This window comes from Trachypithecus francoisi, unplaced genomic scaffold (assembly GCF_009764315.1).
Source record: "Trachypithecus francoisi isolate TF-2019V2 unplaced genomic scaffold, Tfra_2.0 Lachesis_group16, whole genome shotgun sequence".
NCBI lineage: Eukaryota > Metazoa > Chordata > Mammalia > Primates > Cercopithecidae > Trachypithecus > Trachypithecus francoisi.
Window position 1 is genome coordinate 88,095,833 of NW_022681461.1, and position 16,266 is coordinate 88,112,098.

Here is a 16,266-nt window from a genome sequence, read left to right on the forward strand (position 1 = left end):
TGTGCATGTCAGCAAATGACCACAAAAGCATTAAAATATTGATTTGTGGATTACAAATAAATGTTAGTGAGAAGAGGAGGTCACAAATACAAAATTCATGAATAATGAGGAGCAGCTGTACTCACGTAGGTGCAAAATGACATACATACAAGGTTGCCCACTGAAGCAAAAACAAAGACCCCAGTGCTCCCTTCCAGACCACATGAATCCAAATCTCAGGTGGGAACCTGATTTTTATATTTCTTTAAATCTCCTTGTATGGTCCTGAAGCACAAAGAGAGTTGAGAGAATTTAAATCACCATGTTTTGTGGCTACACAATATTATTTTGAATGGAGGTCCTATAACTTATGTAACTAATCCATTATTACCAGACAAATTCAGATTAGTTCCAACATTTTAATATTATAAATGATACTCAGAGGCCGGGCGCGGTGGCTCAAGCCTGTAATCCCAGCACTTTGGGAGGCCGAGACAGGCGGATCACGAGGTCAGGAGATCGAGACCATCCTGGCTAATACGGTGAAACCCCGTCTCTACTAAAAAATACAAAAAACTAGCCGGGCAACGAGGCGGGCGCCTGTAGTCCCAGCTACTCGGGAGGCTGAGGCAGGAGAATGGCGTAAACCCGGGAGGCAGAGCTTGCAGTGAGCTGAGATCTGGTCACTGCACTCTAGTCTGGGCGGCAGAGCAAAACTCCGTCTCAGAAAAAAAAATAAAAAAAATAAAAATAAATTATACTCAGTTTGAGGCTGGGCACAGTGGTTCACACCTATAATCCTAGCACTTTGGGAGGCTGAGGCAGGTGGATTACCTGAGGTCAGGAGTTCGAGACCACCCTAACCAATATGGTGAAACCCTGTCCCTACTAAAAATACAAAAAATTAGCTGGGCATGGTGGCATGCACCTGTAGTCCTAGCTGCTCAGGGCTGAGACAGGAGAATTACTTAATCCTAGGAGGTGGAGTTTGCAGTGAGCCAAGATAATGCCACTGGTGGCACGATCCTGAGTGACAGAGTGAGACTCCATCTAAAAAAAAAAAAAAAGAGAGATGCCAAGGTTGAACATCTTGTATATCTCTTTGCATAGATCCTTAATTATTTCCTTAGGATAATTTCAAGAAGTAGAAATTCTGGGTAAAAAATAGGTCCTTTTATGGTGTTTGACACAGATCAACAGTGCCCACCAGTAAGATTATGTCCATTTATTCTCCCACCAGCAGTTTACTGACTATTCTTTCTCTTTGCAATCTTTGCTGCTCTATGAAAAATACACCTTGGAGGTTTTTTCTTTGTCATTACATCCCTATGTGCCCATGGAAAAGAATGTTAGAACCTCTTGTTTCTAAGTTATGTTTCCTACCTTAGTCGACTTGATTTTCCCCCTTTTGTTCTTGGAGAGGAGAACGCGGGGCATGCCACACAAATCCCCAGCACATTGCTTCCATCCCTGACTGCTGACTGCTGGAGGCTTCTCAGCTCCCTGCCTGGGTCCCGGGAGAGCCACTACACAGACCTCAGCTTAAAGAACACGGAGGGATAATGGGCTCTTTTGCATTCTCTCTCCTGGGGTATCATCCTACAAAAAGTTGCATTGTTGATTTTTAAAAACTAAGTTAAAAGAACATGTTGTGGTATTGTTTTGCATTCAGATGGAGGAAAGGCCATTTTAAAAAATCACCTCGATCAAAATCCCCAGCTACAGTGGAACACAACAGAGCCCTCTCGAACGTGCAAAGATCCTATAGAAGATATAAACTCTCCAGAACAGTAAGTACCTTCTCCTTGAGAATTATAACTGAAGACTAAATATGTCACTCCCGCACAAGAGTTTGCAATTTGCGCCATGTTCTCACATCCATTATTTTATTTGCTCTCCACAGCCATCCCATGATGAAGTCCAATTACAATGCTCTTTTTACAGATGAATAAACTAATATTCAAAAAGAGGAGGTGACTTGCCAAAGCTCACTCAATTGCTACATGCAGGAAATAGGACTTGAACTCACATCTGTCCAACATCAAATCCAATGTTCTCTACTGCAGCACACTGCCTTTGTTACGTGTAAAATTTAACCTTGCTAAATGCATTTACTTGACGGTTTACTGAAACCTCCTGTATGTCAGGCATAGGTGCTAGGGTTACAGCAGTGAAGAAAACGGACTAAAATTCCTATCTTAATGGAGCTTCCATTCTATCTAGAAGGGTGATAGCTTAATAAAAAAGCAAAATATGGCATGTCAAACAATAGGAGCTTTGGAGAAAAAGCAGAGAAGGGGGTCAGGGAGTGTCCTTTTAAATAGGGTGGTCAGAGAAGACTCAATGAGATGGTCACATCTAAGCAAAGACCTGAACATCTCTGTTAGCTTTGGTCCCACAGGCAATTTTAGACCTTCCCATCTTATAGCACATCGGAAGCAGAAGTTAGAAATATAAACTTTGGGCTGGGCACAGTGGCTCACGCCTGTAATCCCAGCACTTTGGGAGGCCAAGGTGGGCGGATCACCTGAGGTCAGGAGTTCGAGACCAGCCTGACCAACATGGAGAAACACCATCTCTACTAAAAGTACAAAAACATTACCTGGACATGGTGGCCCACACTTGTAATCCTGGCTACTCAGGAGGCTGAGGCAGGAGAGTCGCTTGAACCCAGGAGGCAGAGGTTGCGGTGAGCTGAGATCCGGAGATCGAGCCATTGCACTCCAGCCTGGGCAACAAAAGTGAAACTCTGTTTCAAAAAAAAAAAAAGAAAAGAAAAGAAATACAAACTTTGAAACTTGGCCTCTGGAAGTGACAAGCAATGAGGAACCAGCAAAAGCAGCCAAATCACCAATTGCAGCATCATTTGGGGCTCCTTAGTATTAGAGCTAATAGTGTATCAACCCAACTAGCTCCAAGGCCTGGCCAGCTTACAGTCCAGGACAGTGAGTGAGAGTTACATGGAATTTGTCAGCAGTTTGCCTAGCAGTTGCCTCCAGTAGAGTGTAAGCACCTTGAGAGTAAGGTATGAGTCCTTCATGTGTCCCCTGCACCAAGCACAGGTTCTGCCAGTGAGTAGGTTCTTGACAAGCATTTGTTGAATGAAGGAAAGGTGAACAGGATCCTCACAGACAGAAGAATGCTCTGACAACCCCAGCACCCACGTTGCCTAGGCAGACAGCCCTGCCCTGGCTTCTTGGACAGGGCACCCTTTTCCCAAGTCAAAGTTTATTCTTCCCTTTTTGTCCTGGACTTCTTGCCAGCATGATCTTGCCTTAAGACACAGACTTCAGCTGACATGATACAGGTTCAACTTTAACTTCAGAATGAGGTCTCCAACACTGTAGTTCCATGCAAACCTGTGAGGTGTCTCTTGGGAGGAGTCTTTCTGGAAAATGTGGGCAGCACTTCATCTGTACTCATCTATCTCAGAACCAACCAGTGACCTAAATGAACCCCAAGGGCACACCCAGTTGGCATAAGGCTGCCCCCATGAATTGATTTGCCTCCACCACAAAACAACGTGGTTGAACAGAAGCAGCAAGAATTCCAACTTCCTCAGTTCTGGTTTTGTTTCCATGGGGAAGTTTCCTGAACTCTGTACTCTTCCCTCTTCTTTATAATGGGAATAGCAGTATTTCTTTTGCCTATTGGGTGTTTGTTAAGATCTGGGGTTTTTGTGCTTTGCTTTTTTGCACGTGAGTGGTCAGGGACTGGGAACACAAGAAACCATAAAAACTCAGTCCCTTCTCTCAAGGAATGCGGTATGAAAGTTGCCCCCATGGAGAGCTGTGCAAGAAGGCGGCTGAGCCACGCAGAGAAGCAGTCACCTGGGCACATTTGCCGCAAGCAGCCTTTCCAACAAAGTGACATGACAGTCATTAAGACCGGAAGGGTGTGGCAATGAGAAGGGAGTCAGAGGGCAGCTCCCTTTTCCCTTGCGGCTCCTCCATCATTTGCTAACCCACGCCCAGCTCCACCTTGCCTCCAGCTTTTTCTGGCTTCATTTCTGGGTATTTACCAAGGGTTCTGCTTAGCAGAGGAAGGGTTCTCTTAGCAGACAGTGAGCACAAACAAGGTGATATTTAAACTGGATCTTGAAGGAAACACAGTTCATGATGTCAGGAAGCAGAGAAAGAGTCTTCCGGGAGGGAAACAGCAGAAGAGCACCCAGAAGCAGGGTTTCCAGGGAAACTAGCTGCCAGAGGGCAGGGCTTACAGGTGGAGAGAATGGAAGGTTCACCTGGAAACTTCTGATCCAGAGACAGAACTTAGGGAGCCCCAAATATCACATCAGTGTCCTTTTTTTCCCTTCCTTGGCTTCCTAGTGTTGGAACGATAACACTAGTTACCAAAGAAGCTGAAAGCCTGTGGGAATTGGCCCAGCAAGAAGAGATGCGGTCCTGGGCAAAGCAGAGGCAGAGGGGAGAGAGGAAGGATAGAGCAGGTGAGAAGTCTTTCAGGGACGGAACTGAAAGCCCTGTGGAGGTTTGTAAGAGTAGAGAATGAGAAATGTCTGGTTTGCAGCAAAACCCTGTTACAAAGGCAAAACCTTGTCCTTAGTAATACAGACAGTCTCCAACTTACCATTTTCCAGCTTTACAATGGTGTGAAAGTGATACACATTCAGCACAGTATTCAGTAAATTGCATGAGATATTTCACACTCTTTTATAAAATAGGCTTTGTGTTAGATGACATGGCCCAACAGTAAGCTGATGTAAGTGTTCTGAGCACATTTAAGGTAGGCGAGGCTAAGCTAGGATGTTTGGTAGGTTAGGTGGATTAAATGCATTTTTCAACTTATGATATTTTCAACTTACAATGGGTTTATGGGAATGTAACCCATCGTAAGTCAAGGAGCATCTTTTCTGCTAGGACATTTATAATAATCACCAAATCCTGGACCAAAGCTCAAGAACACTCATCTCCCTTGTTTGTTCCAGTCTCCCTGGTTATTCCCAGGGCAGTAGCTGGTACATATGGGCCCTCATTAAATACCTGCTGGATGGCTGAATGGTTAGATGATTGAATGGACAGATCTTGGATTCAGAGAAAAATATACTCCTGTCATCAGATTTTTTAGCCAAAGCGAGTCCAAGGAACTTTCTGGTGAGCCCCCAGCTAGCCTACACTAACACTCCTCCCTCTCCTTCTCTCCAGCATCCAGCGTCGGCTGTCCCTCCAGCTCCCCATCCTCCACCACGCCTACCTCCCATCCATCGGAGGCGTGGACGCCAGCTGTGTCAGCCCCTGTGTCAGCCCCACCGCCAGCCCCCGCCACAGACATGTGCCGCCCTCCTTCCGAGTCATGGTCTCGGGCCTGTAAGGGTGGGAGGCCTGGGCCCGGGGCCTCCCCCGTGACAGAACCACACTGGGCAGAGGCGTCTGCTGCAAAAACACTGTCGGCTCTGGCTGCGGAGAAGCTGGGCACCATGGCTGGCCTCTCAGGACCACTCGGATGGCACTCAGGTGGACAGGACGGGGCAGGGGGAGACTTGGCACCTGACCTCGAGCCTTATTTGTGAAGTTCTTATTTCTTCACAAAGAAGAGGAATGGAAATGGGACTTCTTCCTTAACATCTGCAAACAAGGAGGAGCTGGGAGATCAAACTTGCAAAAAAAAAAAAAAAATCTAGACAAGGAGAGAGGCACTAGAACTCCAGCTGGAAGTCACGGAGTGACTCAAGCAGCCTTGGGAGGAGGCAAGAGGCTTCTGAAGAAACCGCCTCTGCACTCTGCACACACATCACCGGCTGTGACCCCTCAGGCTAGCCCTTCTCCACTCTGGGGGAGGAGGTGGGAGGGGCCACCAGGCCCCCAGCTGCCAGGCCAGCCGACCCCAGCCTTCCTGGAACAGGGAGTCTGCAGGAGCGCAGACAGGTACAGCCCTGGCACAGGCAGGCAGAGCACTGGGGCACCGCAGCAGGCTGACTTACATGCTCCTGATGGGACCTGTGTCACCCAATGAGATGTTTGTTACTCTGGTAAATGCCACACGTTAACACAATAACACCCATTCCGGGGACCGTGGGGATTTAGGGCACGTCACTGCAGACACGCTCTGCAGCATTCACCGACAGTCTGTCATGCACCCACCATGTTGGCCACGTCCTTGTGTTCCTATCGGGTGCTCCCAGTAACCAGGGGGACCACCCGAGCTAATCATGGAATGTCCGTTCCCAGCAAATACAATAAAGAAAGATTGTGCACTTTAACCTCTCTCATCAGGGCCCAAGGGCTGGCTGGGATTTTCTTTTTTCCCACTAACTTTGTTTCTGACCAAAGTGAATCGGAGGCATTCTGCTAAAAGACATCCCTGTAGACATAGGGGAGAGAGTTGCTGGCTGAGGGCTTCCCTTGGCTTCCAGAAGGCAGCCTTCCATCCAGACAAGCCAGTGAGCTCTCCCCTTGGGATCACCGGGGTGATCAGTCAGCAGATTGATTCTCATTCATAAGATCATTCTTCCCTTTTAATTGAGCCCCTAAGAGCACTGGCCTGCGAGTCCGACAGACCTGGGTTCAAGTCCTCAGTCCCCTGCCCACTCCCTGTGTGACCTTGATCAGGTCACTAGTGTCTCTCTGAGCCTCAGTTTCCCCTCTGTAACTTGGGGTTGAAATAACACCTGTCCTGCCTACCTCACAAGGTCACTCTGAGGATTGAAACTTGATCTTGTCCAGGAAAACTTTGTACCAAACAGTGAAGCCGCGCTGACCCATGAGGTATGAGTATGACTCTGACCTTCAGCCCTCCCTACAGCGGGGGCTGTGGGCCAGAGAAGCTTCCCGCACAGCCCTCTACCCAGATCGTCCAGGCTGGAGGGAGGCACCCAGTGACTTTTCTGACATTCCTAGACAGGTTCATTCTTTGCTCAAGAAAGGCCCGAATGACAGCGTCCAGGATGTCTGCACAAATGAGCAGCTGGCTCACTCCCTAAAGCAACCCATTGGCAGCTTCAACAGGCAGGCAATAATCTCTTCCCAGAACCACTGCAGTCAGGAATAAACTGTTTTCTCCACCAGGCTTTGACAAAAGGGCCCACAGGAATCTTACCGTCGTCAACATTTCAAAGCACCCTATTTCACGTAGCATAGCTTTCTGCTCCCCTTCCCCAAAGAGAGGTTATGGAGGTACTGTAGCTTTTAGGGAAAAAAAAAATGTTAACACATCACAGGTCAAGTTGAAGTCATTCTCTGTTTAGGCACTAAAAATCGGTGTTGTCACTCACTGTGTATTACCAGTATTTACTTGCTTTCTTGATTTCACCAAAACCAAATTTAATTTAAAGGACCACATTAATTTTTCAAAGGGAAAGAGACAATTAACTGTACATAATGTATACACACACACACACAAAAAATACCTGTAGAAATATTATTCCAGCATAGCAGGAAAACAAACAAACAAAAGTATTGGACTGTCGGAGGTGAGCCTGTGCGTCTGTAACCCTTTGTGACTCCTAAGCGTGCGCCGTCTTCTAGGTTAACTCACGAAGTACATTCTCTGTCTTACTGATACTGTAGGTTCACCCTTTTTTTTTTAATTTCCTCGCAAAATAACAAGACCCACAGAAGTGACTCTAGCTATTTAATGGTTCTGTTCTTTTATATGCACCAAACACACCGTCCATCTCTGAAGAGGCTTCGGCCTGAAGGCATTTTCCAATGATGTTAGTGCGCAAACGCTTTAAATTAGACTGGAACTGCCAGAATCAAATGTAAATGAGGAATTTCTCGTACCCCTACTGCATGGTATCGATTTTTAATAAATTGTTGCAAATTTGTTTTTATGAATAAAAGGAAAAAACCTGTCGTCTTTAATGCCTACTCATCCCAAAATGCAGGTTAGATCGGACCATATTCCTCCGCTTAGAAACTCAGGGAACAATTCTGGGGTTGCCTGCTCAGCATTGTCCCTGCCTTCATAAACTGCCCATCCCAGCCTCCTGCTGACAGCGGCAGAGCCGCCCTGTTACCAGGTGACCCCCAACTCTGGCCACAGCGGATTAATTTGAGGGTGGGAACCTGACCCAGGCTGGGCCGGTAAATCACTTCCTCAGGATTCCTCCACGTAGAGAAATTTAGTCTGCCATGAAACAGAAAAAAAAAAAAAAAAAAAATGGAGCCAACAGAGAGACAGTCAGGACCAAGAGCTGAGTTGATGGTGTCAGAGTACCTGGTTAGCCGTCCCTTCCCACGCTCCTCTGAAAGCACAGGCCTGATTTTGGTAAGGAAGGGGACCTATTGGAACTGAATGTTGCTCCCACCATCCTTGCTCCCACCCCCGGACATAGTGATTGGTTCAGAAATATGCTCATTATCCAAGACCAGCCAATCAGAGCACTTCCCAGGATTTCCGCCAGCTGTTTTCGGGAGGTTTAAAGGCACTCTGGGCCTCTCCTCACCTCTTCAGTTGTTCAGGCCTTCCTTGGATTCTCTATTCTTCTGATACATTGCCCTTTTTGCCTAGGTTAGTTCAAGCTGGGTTCCCATCACTTGCAATCCCAAGATTCTTAACTAATATGGAAAACCCACGACCTCCCCAGCCCCGACTCCCTTTCGGGGCCTTGCCAGCCTGTCGAGATTTGGCCCCATGCTCCTTTCTAGCCTCATCACCCCATCCCCCTGGAGCCTGTGGAACCACCCCAAAGACTGTTTTATTTCTCCAGGGTGCTGGGCAGCTCTGACTCATCTCTCTAGATCCCCTTCAATGGGATCTTCTCTTCCTAGCTCTGGACTGAGGACATTGCCCCTCTCTATGGTACTGGGTACATGCCCACGCTTTCCCCTCCCCATTCTGGACCCTGAGCTCCCTGAGGATGGGACTCATGTCTGCTTCCATGACGTTCCACTGAGCAGCAGTTCCTCCCCGTGGCTCAGAACGGGCTTCAATGAGGCTTTGCACAATTGAACATTTTGACCGAGGCGTGTCCACATTGGTTGCTGGGCCTAAAAGGCAAAGCAAAAGCAGAGGTGGCCACAGCAGGCTGGGGAGGCCCGAGGTTCATATGACTGGGTGCAGTCCTAGAAATGGGGGCACTGGACTCACAGACTCCACTGGAGGGCCGGTCCCAGGCTGGAGTTTCCCGGGACATGGGATCCTCAACGTGGAGCCTCCCAAGGAGCAGGCTGTCTGAATCCTGGCCCGAGAGACCCCTGCTCAGCGCCTGCTGCTCCACACCCCTGCTCGTGCAGCCTTCCTACAGGATGTGGGTTGTTCAAGGTTGGGAAACAGGCCCAACATGAAGAATACGTACCCAAGGTCACCTAATAAGGCTGTGGCAAAGGCAGGAACAACCAGAATCTTAGGTGGTCTTCCTTTTCTACCTGACCCTGACTCACAGAAATCAGAGCAGAGAAGGATGGCAGCGGTCATCTTGCCCAGCCCCTGCTAGTACAGATGGGGAAACGGAGGCCCAGCAATGAGCCAAGGTCAACCAGAAGGTCACGAGACGGCCAGCCATGGAACCCAGATGTCCTGGTTTTGAGACTCAGCTCTTCTCAGTCCACTTCTCAACCTATTCTACCACAGGTAGTGCAACCACAGCAGTGAGACACTGCCCCCATAGAGCCATTTCTCAGCTACCACAGACTGAGAAATTTTTATATAGCCTCACTAAATATGGAGTCAGCCAAGACAACATTTGGTCTCTCCTCTTAACACATCTGAAAGAGAGAAATGCCCCAAGTGTTGAAGATGCTCCTTGTCACATCACTGAAGTGATGCCTTGCTTGGCCACGAGCAGGAAGAGCCCAGACAGCAATGGTGCACTTCATTGCTCTTCATTCTTCTTCAAAAGCATTCTGTCTTCCTTTTGTTATGACTGGCTCACTTCTGAGTTAAAAGTAAAATAAAAGGGTATTTCCCAACCTCAAAGAAAGGCTTTCTGGAGTTGAAGCCCTCTTAGAAAGCTCTGTCTGGGGGTCTCCTCACCCTGGGATGTGGAGACAACACTGGGATCCGCTCTGAGGGAAGAATGGGAGAGGTTTCTGGAAACAGCAAGCCTGGGGCACCAGCCAAGGCCTACCCTTCCAGGCAGTTCCCTGTGCTCAGCAATTTCTTCTCTACAAGAATCAGGATCCACAGACCTAGAAGCCAGTGCTGGGGAGAGGAGGTGGTGCTGGGTAGATTGTAAAAAGCAGACTGACGGCCATCAGCACCTCTGCCTGTCCAGCAACCACCTCTGCCTTCCTGCAGCTCCTCTGGAAGCACTGCCCTACTTTTGGGGGAAAGCAGAAGGGAGAAAATCTGGAGGGCTGCCCTTGCTTCCACTTCTGGACACAGGATTGGTTCAGGGATATGCTCGTTAACCAAGCCCAGCCAATCAAAGCTTTCCCCTGCCGTTTTTAAGAAATTTGAAATCTTGCCCTCCATGTTGAGGGCAATGAAAAGAGAGAAACTGCATCATTTGGGCTCAAGGACCAGTGATACCTAAAAATACATCCATCCTTGAGCTTCTAGGTTTTAAACTAATACATACCCTTTTCCGCTTACATAGAGTAGGGTTTCTGTCACTTAGAACCAAAAGAAATCTGTGGGATGCAGAGGGGCTCCACGAGGGGTTCACTGTTGTCTGAAACTCTCCTGGTATTGAGGAGATACCAGGAGATATTCAGACATGCAGGAGATATTCACTGGCCTCACACACGCTGCTGAACAGGGAGGTAGGTAAGGATACCCAAAGGGAAGATGGGACTAAGAAGCCTCAGGAGGCTAAAGAAGGGTCAAGGAGCCAGGCTGAGGGCCAGAGGGCTGGCACCAAGCTGTGTGCCCAGCACTTGTCACCTGCCTGTCCCCTGCCTCCTTGGCTTGTCATCCCTTAGCCTTGAGGAGCAAGGTTTGTGAGGTACTGGACAGTAAATGATTAACACTCTCTGGAAGAGAAAATTGGTCCCTCCTCTGCCTCCACCCCACATCTGAAACCCCTGGCAAACCCCAGGGGCTCACTCCATCATACTTGGTCTCCCCTGTCCATGGTCCTGAGTGGGTCCTGCCCAGAGATGACAATTCACTGGTTCCTCCAGGTCCCACTTTCAGGAGCCCCAAACCCTTAGTGGGGCATCCACTGAGCCCCTGATCTTTGCCAAGGCCTGTGCTAGGTGCCAGGTGAACACTGAGCAGGATATAGGTCTCAAGAAGCTCACACACTAATAGGAAGACAGATGCTTAATGAAGAAATGACAATAGCATGTGATAAGAACCTACTCCAGACTGGGCATGAGTCCTGGGGGACATAACCTCCAAACAGGGCTAGTTGTGGGGGTTTGCAACCTATACAGTTTTTAAAGGGCCTCATATTCAGCTTAATGCTCTGCTGTAACTATTTTGAAATTCTAAATAACTTTTGAAAAGGCTTAGAATTTTATTTTTATTTTTTATTTACTTGTTTATTTTTGAGACAAGTTATCACTCTGTTGTCCAGGCTGGAGTGCAGTGGCATGATCACAGCTCACTGCAGCCTTGACCTCTGGGCTTGAGCCATCCTCCCAACTCAGCCTATGAGAAGCTGGTACTACAGGCATGCAACACCACGCCTGGATAATTTTTTATTGTTTAGAGAGATGAGATCTCTCTAAAAAATAAAATTTTAAAAAAATTTATGTTGCCCAGACTGGTCCCGATCACCTGGGCTCAAGCAGTCCTCCCACCTCAGCATCCCAAAGTGCTGGCATTACAGGCACGAACCATCGTACCCAGCCCAGGGCTTAGCACTTTAATTTCATATAGAAGCCCACAAATTATGTAGCCAATTCTATACCTAGACCTGAAAGTGAAACTAGCCAACAAAAGACAGAAAGAAGAGGAGGGGAGAGGGAGAGAACGAGCTGCCCAATTCTGTGGAATGCATGCATCTGCAGGGGCTGCTGTGGCTGCACCAAGGACAACTAGGTTGTTGTGTGTTCATCATTTACCATGGAATCCATGTGACTTCAGATTGCTGCGTAATCAGACAGCACGCATCCTGTCTGTGTGTGATGACGTGCGTTACATCTCAAAATCATCAGTCTGGTTGCAAATTCCTACACCTTCACTTACCTGGCTGCATGGCTTTGAATGATTCCACCTCTCTGAGCTTCTGATCCCTCATCTGTAAAATGGACATGATACCTCACTCAGAGATTCTCTGACCGCCAAAGAGGCTCATGTAGGAGAAAGTGTCTTGTAAACACTAAGCTTATATTTGTGCTACTCCCAGACAGGAGGAATGTAAAGTGAGCAGCTTTAGTAGGTACAGTGGGGCAGCCAACAGCTTAATCTCCTCACAACAGACTGCATCTAGGAAGAACGCCATCAGGGAAAACATCCTGACATGCTATATTAGGGGCAAGGTGAGATTCTAAAGACAAGGCTAAAAGAGAGACAGGGGCCGGGCGTGGTGGCTCAAGCCTGTAATCCCAGCACTTTGGGAGGCCGAGACGGGCGGATCACAAGGTCAGGAGATCGAGACCATCCTGGCGAACACGGTGAAACCCCGTCTCTACTAAAAAATACAAAAAACTAGCCGGGCGTGGTGGCAGGCGCCTGTGGTCCCAGCTACTTGGGAGGCTGAGGCAGGAGAATGGCATGAACCCGGGAGGCGGAGCTTGCAGTAAGCTGAGATCCGGCCACTGTACTCCAGCCTGGGCGACAGAGCGAGACTCTGTCTCAAAAAAAAAAATAAAAATAAAAATAAAAAATAAAAATAAAAGAGAGACAGCAGAACAATTCTGTTAGAAAAAGAACTAGAAATTTGGGGTTAGAAGGAGAGAAAAATGAGATTATCCCAGCAGTGGGTGATAAGTAACAGGGCAGTGTGGTTAAAAAGCGTTTAAGAATAGGGATGTCAGCCGGGTGCAGTGGCTCACAACTGTAATCCCAGCACTTTGGGAGGCCAAGGCGGGTGAATCACCTGAGGTCAGGAGTTCGCGACCAGCCTGGCCAACATGATGAAACCCGATCTCTACTAAAAATACAAAAAATTGGCTGGGCATGGTGGCACGCACCTGTAATCCCAGCTACTCAGGAGGCTGAGGTAGGAGACCCACTTAAACCTGGGAGGTGGAGCTTGCGGTGAGCTGAGATCATGCCATTGCACTCTAGCCAGGGCAACAAAAGCAAAATTCCTTCTCAAAAAAAAAAAAAAAAAAAAGAATAGGGATGTCGAATATTTGATTTTAAGTCATTTGTGTTGCATGAAGTAAAAACCTCTCTCTTCCCTTTATTTCATTCCCTCCTGCAAAATGTCCCTAAACCTTTGGTTACATTTACTACATGAGTAAAAGCTTTGTGAGTTTTAGTGGAAATAAAGGAAAAGAGTGAATTCTATGTTTATGTAGAGACCAGAGTAAGGATGAAAAAAAGAACCAGCCACAAGATGCAGAGGGAAAAATACATTCTCTGGCTGAGCGCAGTGGCTCTCACCTATAATCCCAGCACTTTGGGAGGCCAAGGCGGGTGGATCACTTGAGGTCAGAAGTACGAGACCAACCTGGCCAACATGGTGAAACCCCATCTGTACAAAAATACAAAAATTAGCTGGGCATGGTGGCACGCACCTGTAGTCCCAGCTACTCTGGAGGCTGATGAAGGAGGATCACTTGAACCCAGGAGATGGAGGTTATAGTGAGTCAGGATCACGCCATGGCACTCCAGCCTGGGCAACATATATGATATCATGTTGTCATATATGTTGTATATATGTATATATTATATATAATGTATATTGTATATGTTATAATATATGTTATATATGATATATGATATGTTTCATATATATATACTATTTGCATAAGTGGGAATTTGGAGCAAGAGGTGACCATGAGCCCATAAGCTCTCCCAAAATTCACAGAAGCATTGGAGAGGCACTGGTCTTCTCCAGAGCCAAGTATGGGAGGACTAGAAAGTTAGGATTAATCACATCTAGATCTCACAGGGCATAGTCACCCTTACTTCCATCTAAGTTACATAAGCAACAGGAAACATGTCATCCCATAGAGCCATAAATCTCAAAGATCCTGAATACAACAGTAGAAATACTAGAAAATAAGACCAGCAATAAATGGTCAACTGGATGGCAAAACAATCTCCACACTCAGAGCTTTAGGAATGACATGACATCGGAGAAGCTGCCAGCCTGGAGGCTCTGGCAGTGTTGAAGAGCCATTAGCTTGGCCATCTTTGTTCTCCAAGGTCGTGGCTGTTTTTGGCTACCCTAGTCCACCATGTCTGTAACTGGAGAAGTCTGGCACTATTGTGAAGTTGGGGTTTTTGTGCGAAGAGAAGATACATCTGATTTCCCTCCAACTGAATTCTAATGGAAAAGACCCAAAACAGTGTTTCTCAAACATGAAAAAAAAAAATAGAGAGGGCCAGGCATAGTGGCTCACACCTGTAATCTCAGCACTTCTGGAGGCCCAGGAGGGAGGATTGCTTGAGGCCAGGAGTTCAAGACCAGCATGGGAACACGGTGAGACTCTGTCTCTACAAAAAAAAAAAAAATTAATTATCTGGGCTGGGTGACATGCCCGTAGTCCTAGCTACTTGGGAGGCAGAGGTGGGAAGATTGCTTGAACCCAGGAGTTCAAGGTTGCAGTAAGTTATGATTATGCCCCTGCACTGCAGCCTGGGCCACAAAGTGAGACCAGGTCATAAGAAGCAAGAAAGTAAGGGAAAAAAAGAAAGAAAGAGAGAAGGCAGAGAGATAGGAGGGGAGGGAGGGAGGGAGGGAAGAAGGAAGGAAGGAAGGAAGGAAGGAAGGAAGGAAGGAAGGAAGGAGAGAAAGGGAGAGAGAGAAAGAAGAAAGAAAGAAAAAAAGAAGAAAAAGAATGAAAGAAAGGAAAGAGAAAGATGAAAGAAAGAAAGAAAGAAAGAAAGAAAGAAAGAAAGAAGACAAGGAAGAAAGGAAGGAAGGGAGGAAGGAAGGAAGGAAGGAAAAGAGAAAGAAAAAGAAGAAAGAAAAGAAAAGAGAAAGAAAGAAAGAAAGAAGAAAGAAAGAGAGAGAGAGAGAAAGAAAGAAAGAGAAAGAAAGAAAGGGAAAAGAAGAGAAGCGACATATGGACACCTTTTTAGTGTTGAGTTAAATTATTTTTATAAAGAAAGTTACTGAAGGCTGCAGTGAGCTCTGATTGCACCACTACACTCCAGCTTGAGCAACAGAGTGAGACCCTGTTGGAAAAAAGCAGAAAGCGAGAGAGAGAGAGACATATGGACACCCTTTCAAACTGTGGACTTAAATTACCAAATGTGCTCCAACTAGATATAAACTCAGGCTTAGAGCATTCATATAAAATCCAAAGAAAATAGAAAAGCCAATAAAAATCATGTTAACAACATGGATAAAATGGGATAGATGAGGTTTTGCCGAAAAATAAGTGGCAGCTCACCACATGAGCACAGCCCTGACTGCTGCCAGGCATGTTCCTGTGACTTCAGCCAGCCTGGTGTGATGACTCAGTTATCACACTGCTTTTCTTTATTTAAACTTCTGTGAAAACTTCATTTATTCAGCATGCTGCAATATCACTGGGCTGTCCCTGGACTCCAACATACAACTTCCCTATTAAGGCCACCTTTGTTTGTTTTCTCTCATGAGCCATTGACAATAGTGGGGCCATCTGATAATACACACAATTGGAGTCGTGATTGAGTGCAGATGCCCATTAAGCCCCAGGCTAAGTGTTTTGCAAGCATAATCTCATTTAGCTCTCACAGGTCCCCAGCACAGAACCAGAACCGATTATTACCACCCTTCGACAGCTAAAGGCACTCAGGCACAGCGGGTGAGTGCTGTCCTGGGTCACACAGCTGGGATGTGGAGTGAGTCACAATTTGAACACAGCAGCCTGATCCAGAGTAGACCATCTTTACCACTTCTTTAAACCCTAGTCACAAGTAGCTGGATTCAGATGACCCAGGATATGTTTTTTTTTAAGATTATCTTGAAATAAAAATCCCCCTTGTTTTCATTTTATAGAAGATTTGCAGACCCCCAAGATTCACCCAGGGTATCATCTGAGGCTCTAGGCCCCAGTCTGAGAGCCTCTGACCCAGGCAACATGACCATGAGGAGCCGTTGAGCAAACCAGTGGCTCAGAGCAACACTGGGAGATACACTCCAGGCCCCTGGGCTCCTCGGGCCGACTCATAAACCAGCCCCTGGGAGATCCTGGGCCTCGGGGACACCTGGTTTTGAGGGCAGGGGAGCCTGGGGGAGCAGGGGCAGCTCCATGTTGAGCAACAGTGACAGTGGCAGTGATGACGGCAGTACCAGAGCTCCTGGGTGGCTGTGACAACAGACACCTGTCATGG

At 47.1% G+C, this 16,266-nt stretch overlaps 1 protein-coding gene across 1 annotated transcript in view; it reads left to right on the forward strand.

Annotated features, from left to right (window-relative positions):
• Positions 1-7,799, forward strand: part of GABBR2 (gamma-aminobutyric acid type B receptor subunit 2) — a 420,233-nt gene extending 412,434 nt beyond the window's left edge. Inside the window, exons 18-19 of the mRNA XM_033238002.1 lie at positions 1,652-1,769; positions 5,142-7,799. Of these exons, the coding sequence (XP_033093893.1) occupies positions 1,652-1,769; positions 5,142-5,307 (284 nt within the window). The 3' untranslated portion in view covers positions 5,308-7,799. The remainder of the gene's footprint in view (positions 1-1,651; positions 1,770-5,141) is intronic.
• The last annotated feature ends 8,467 nt before the right edge of the window (positions 7,800-16,266 follow it).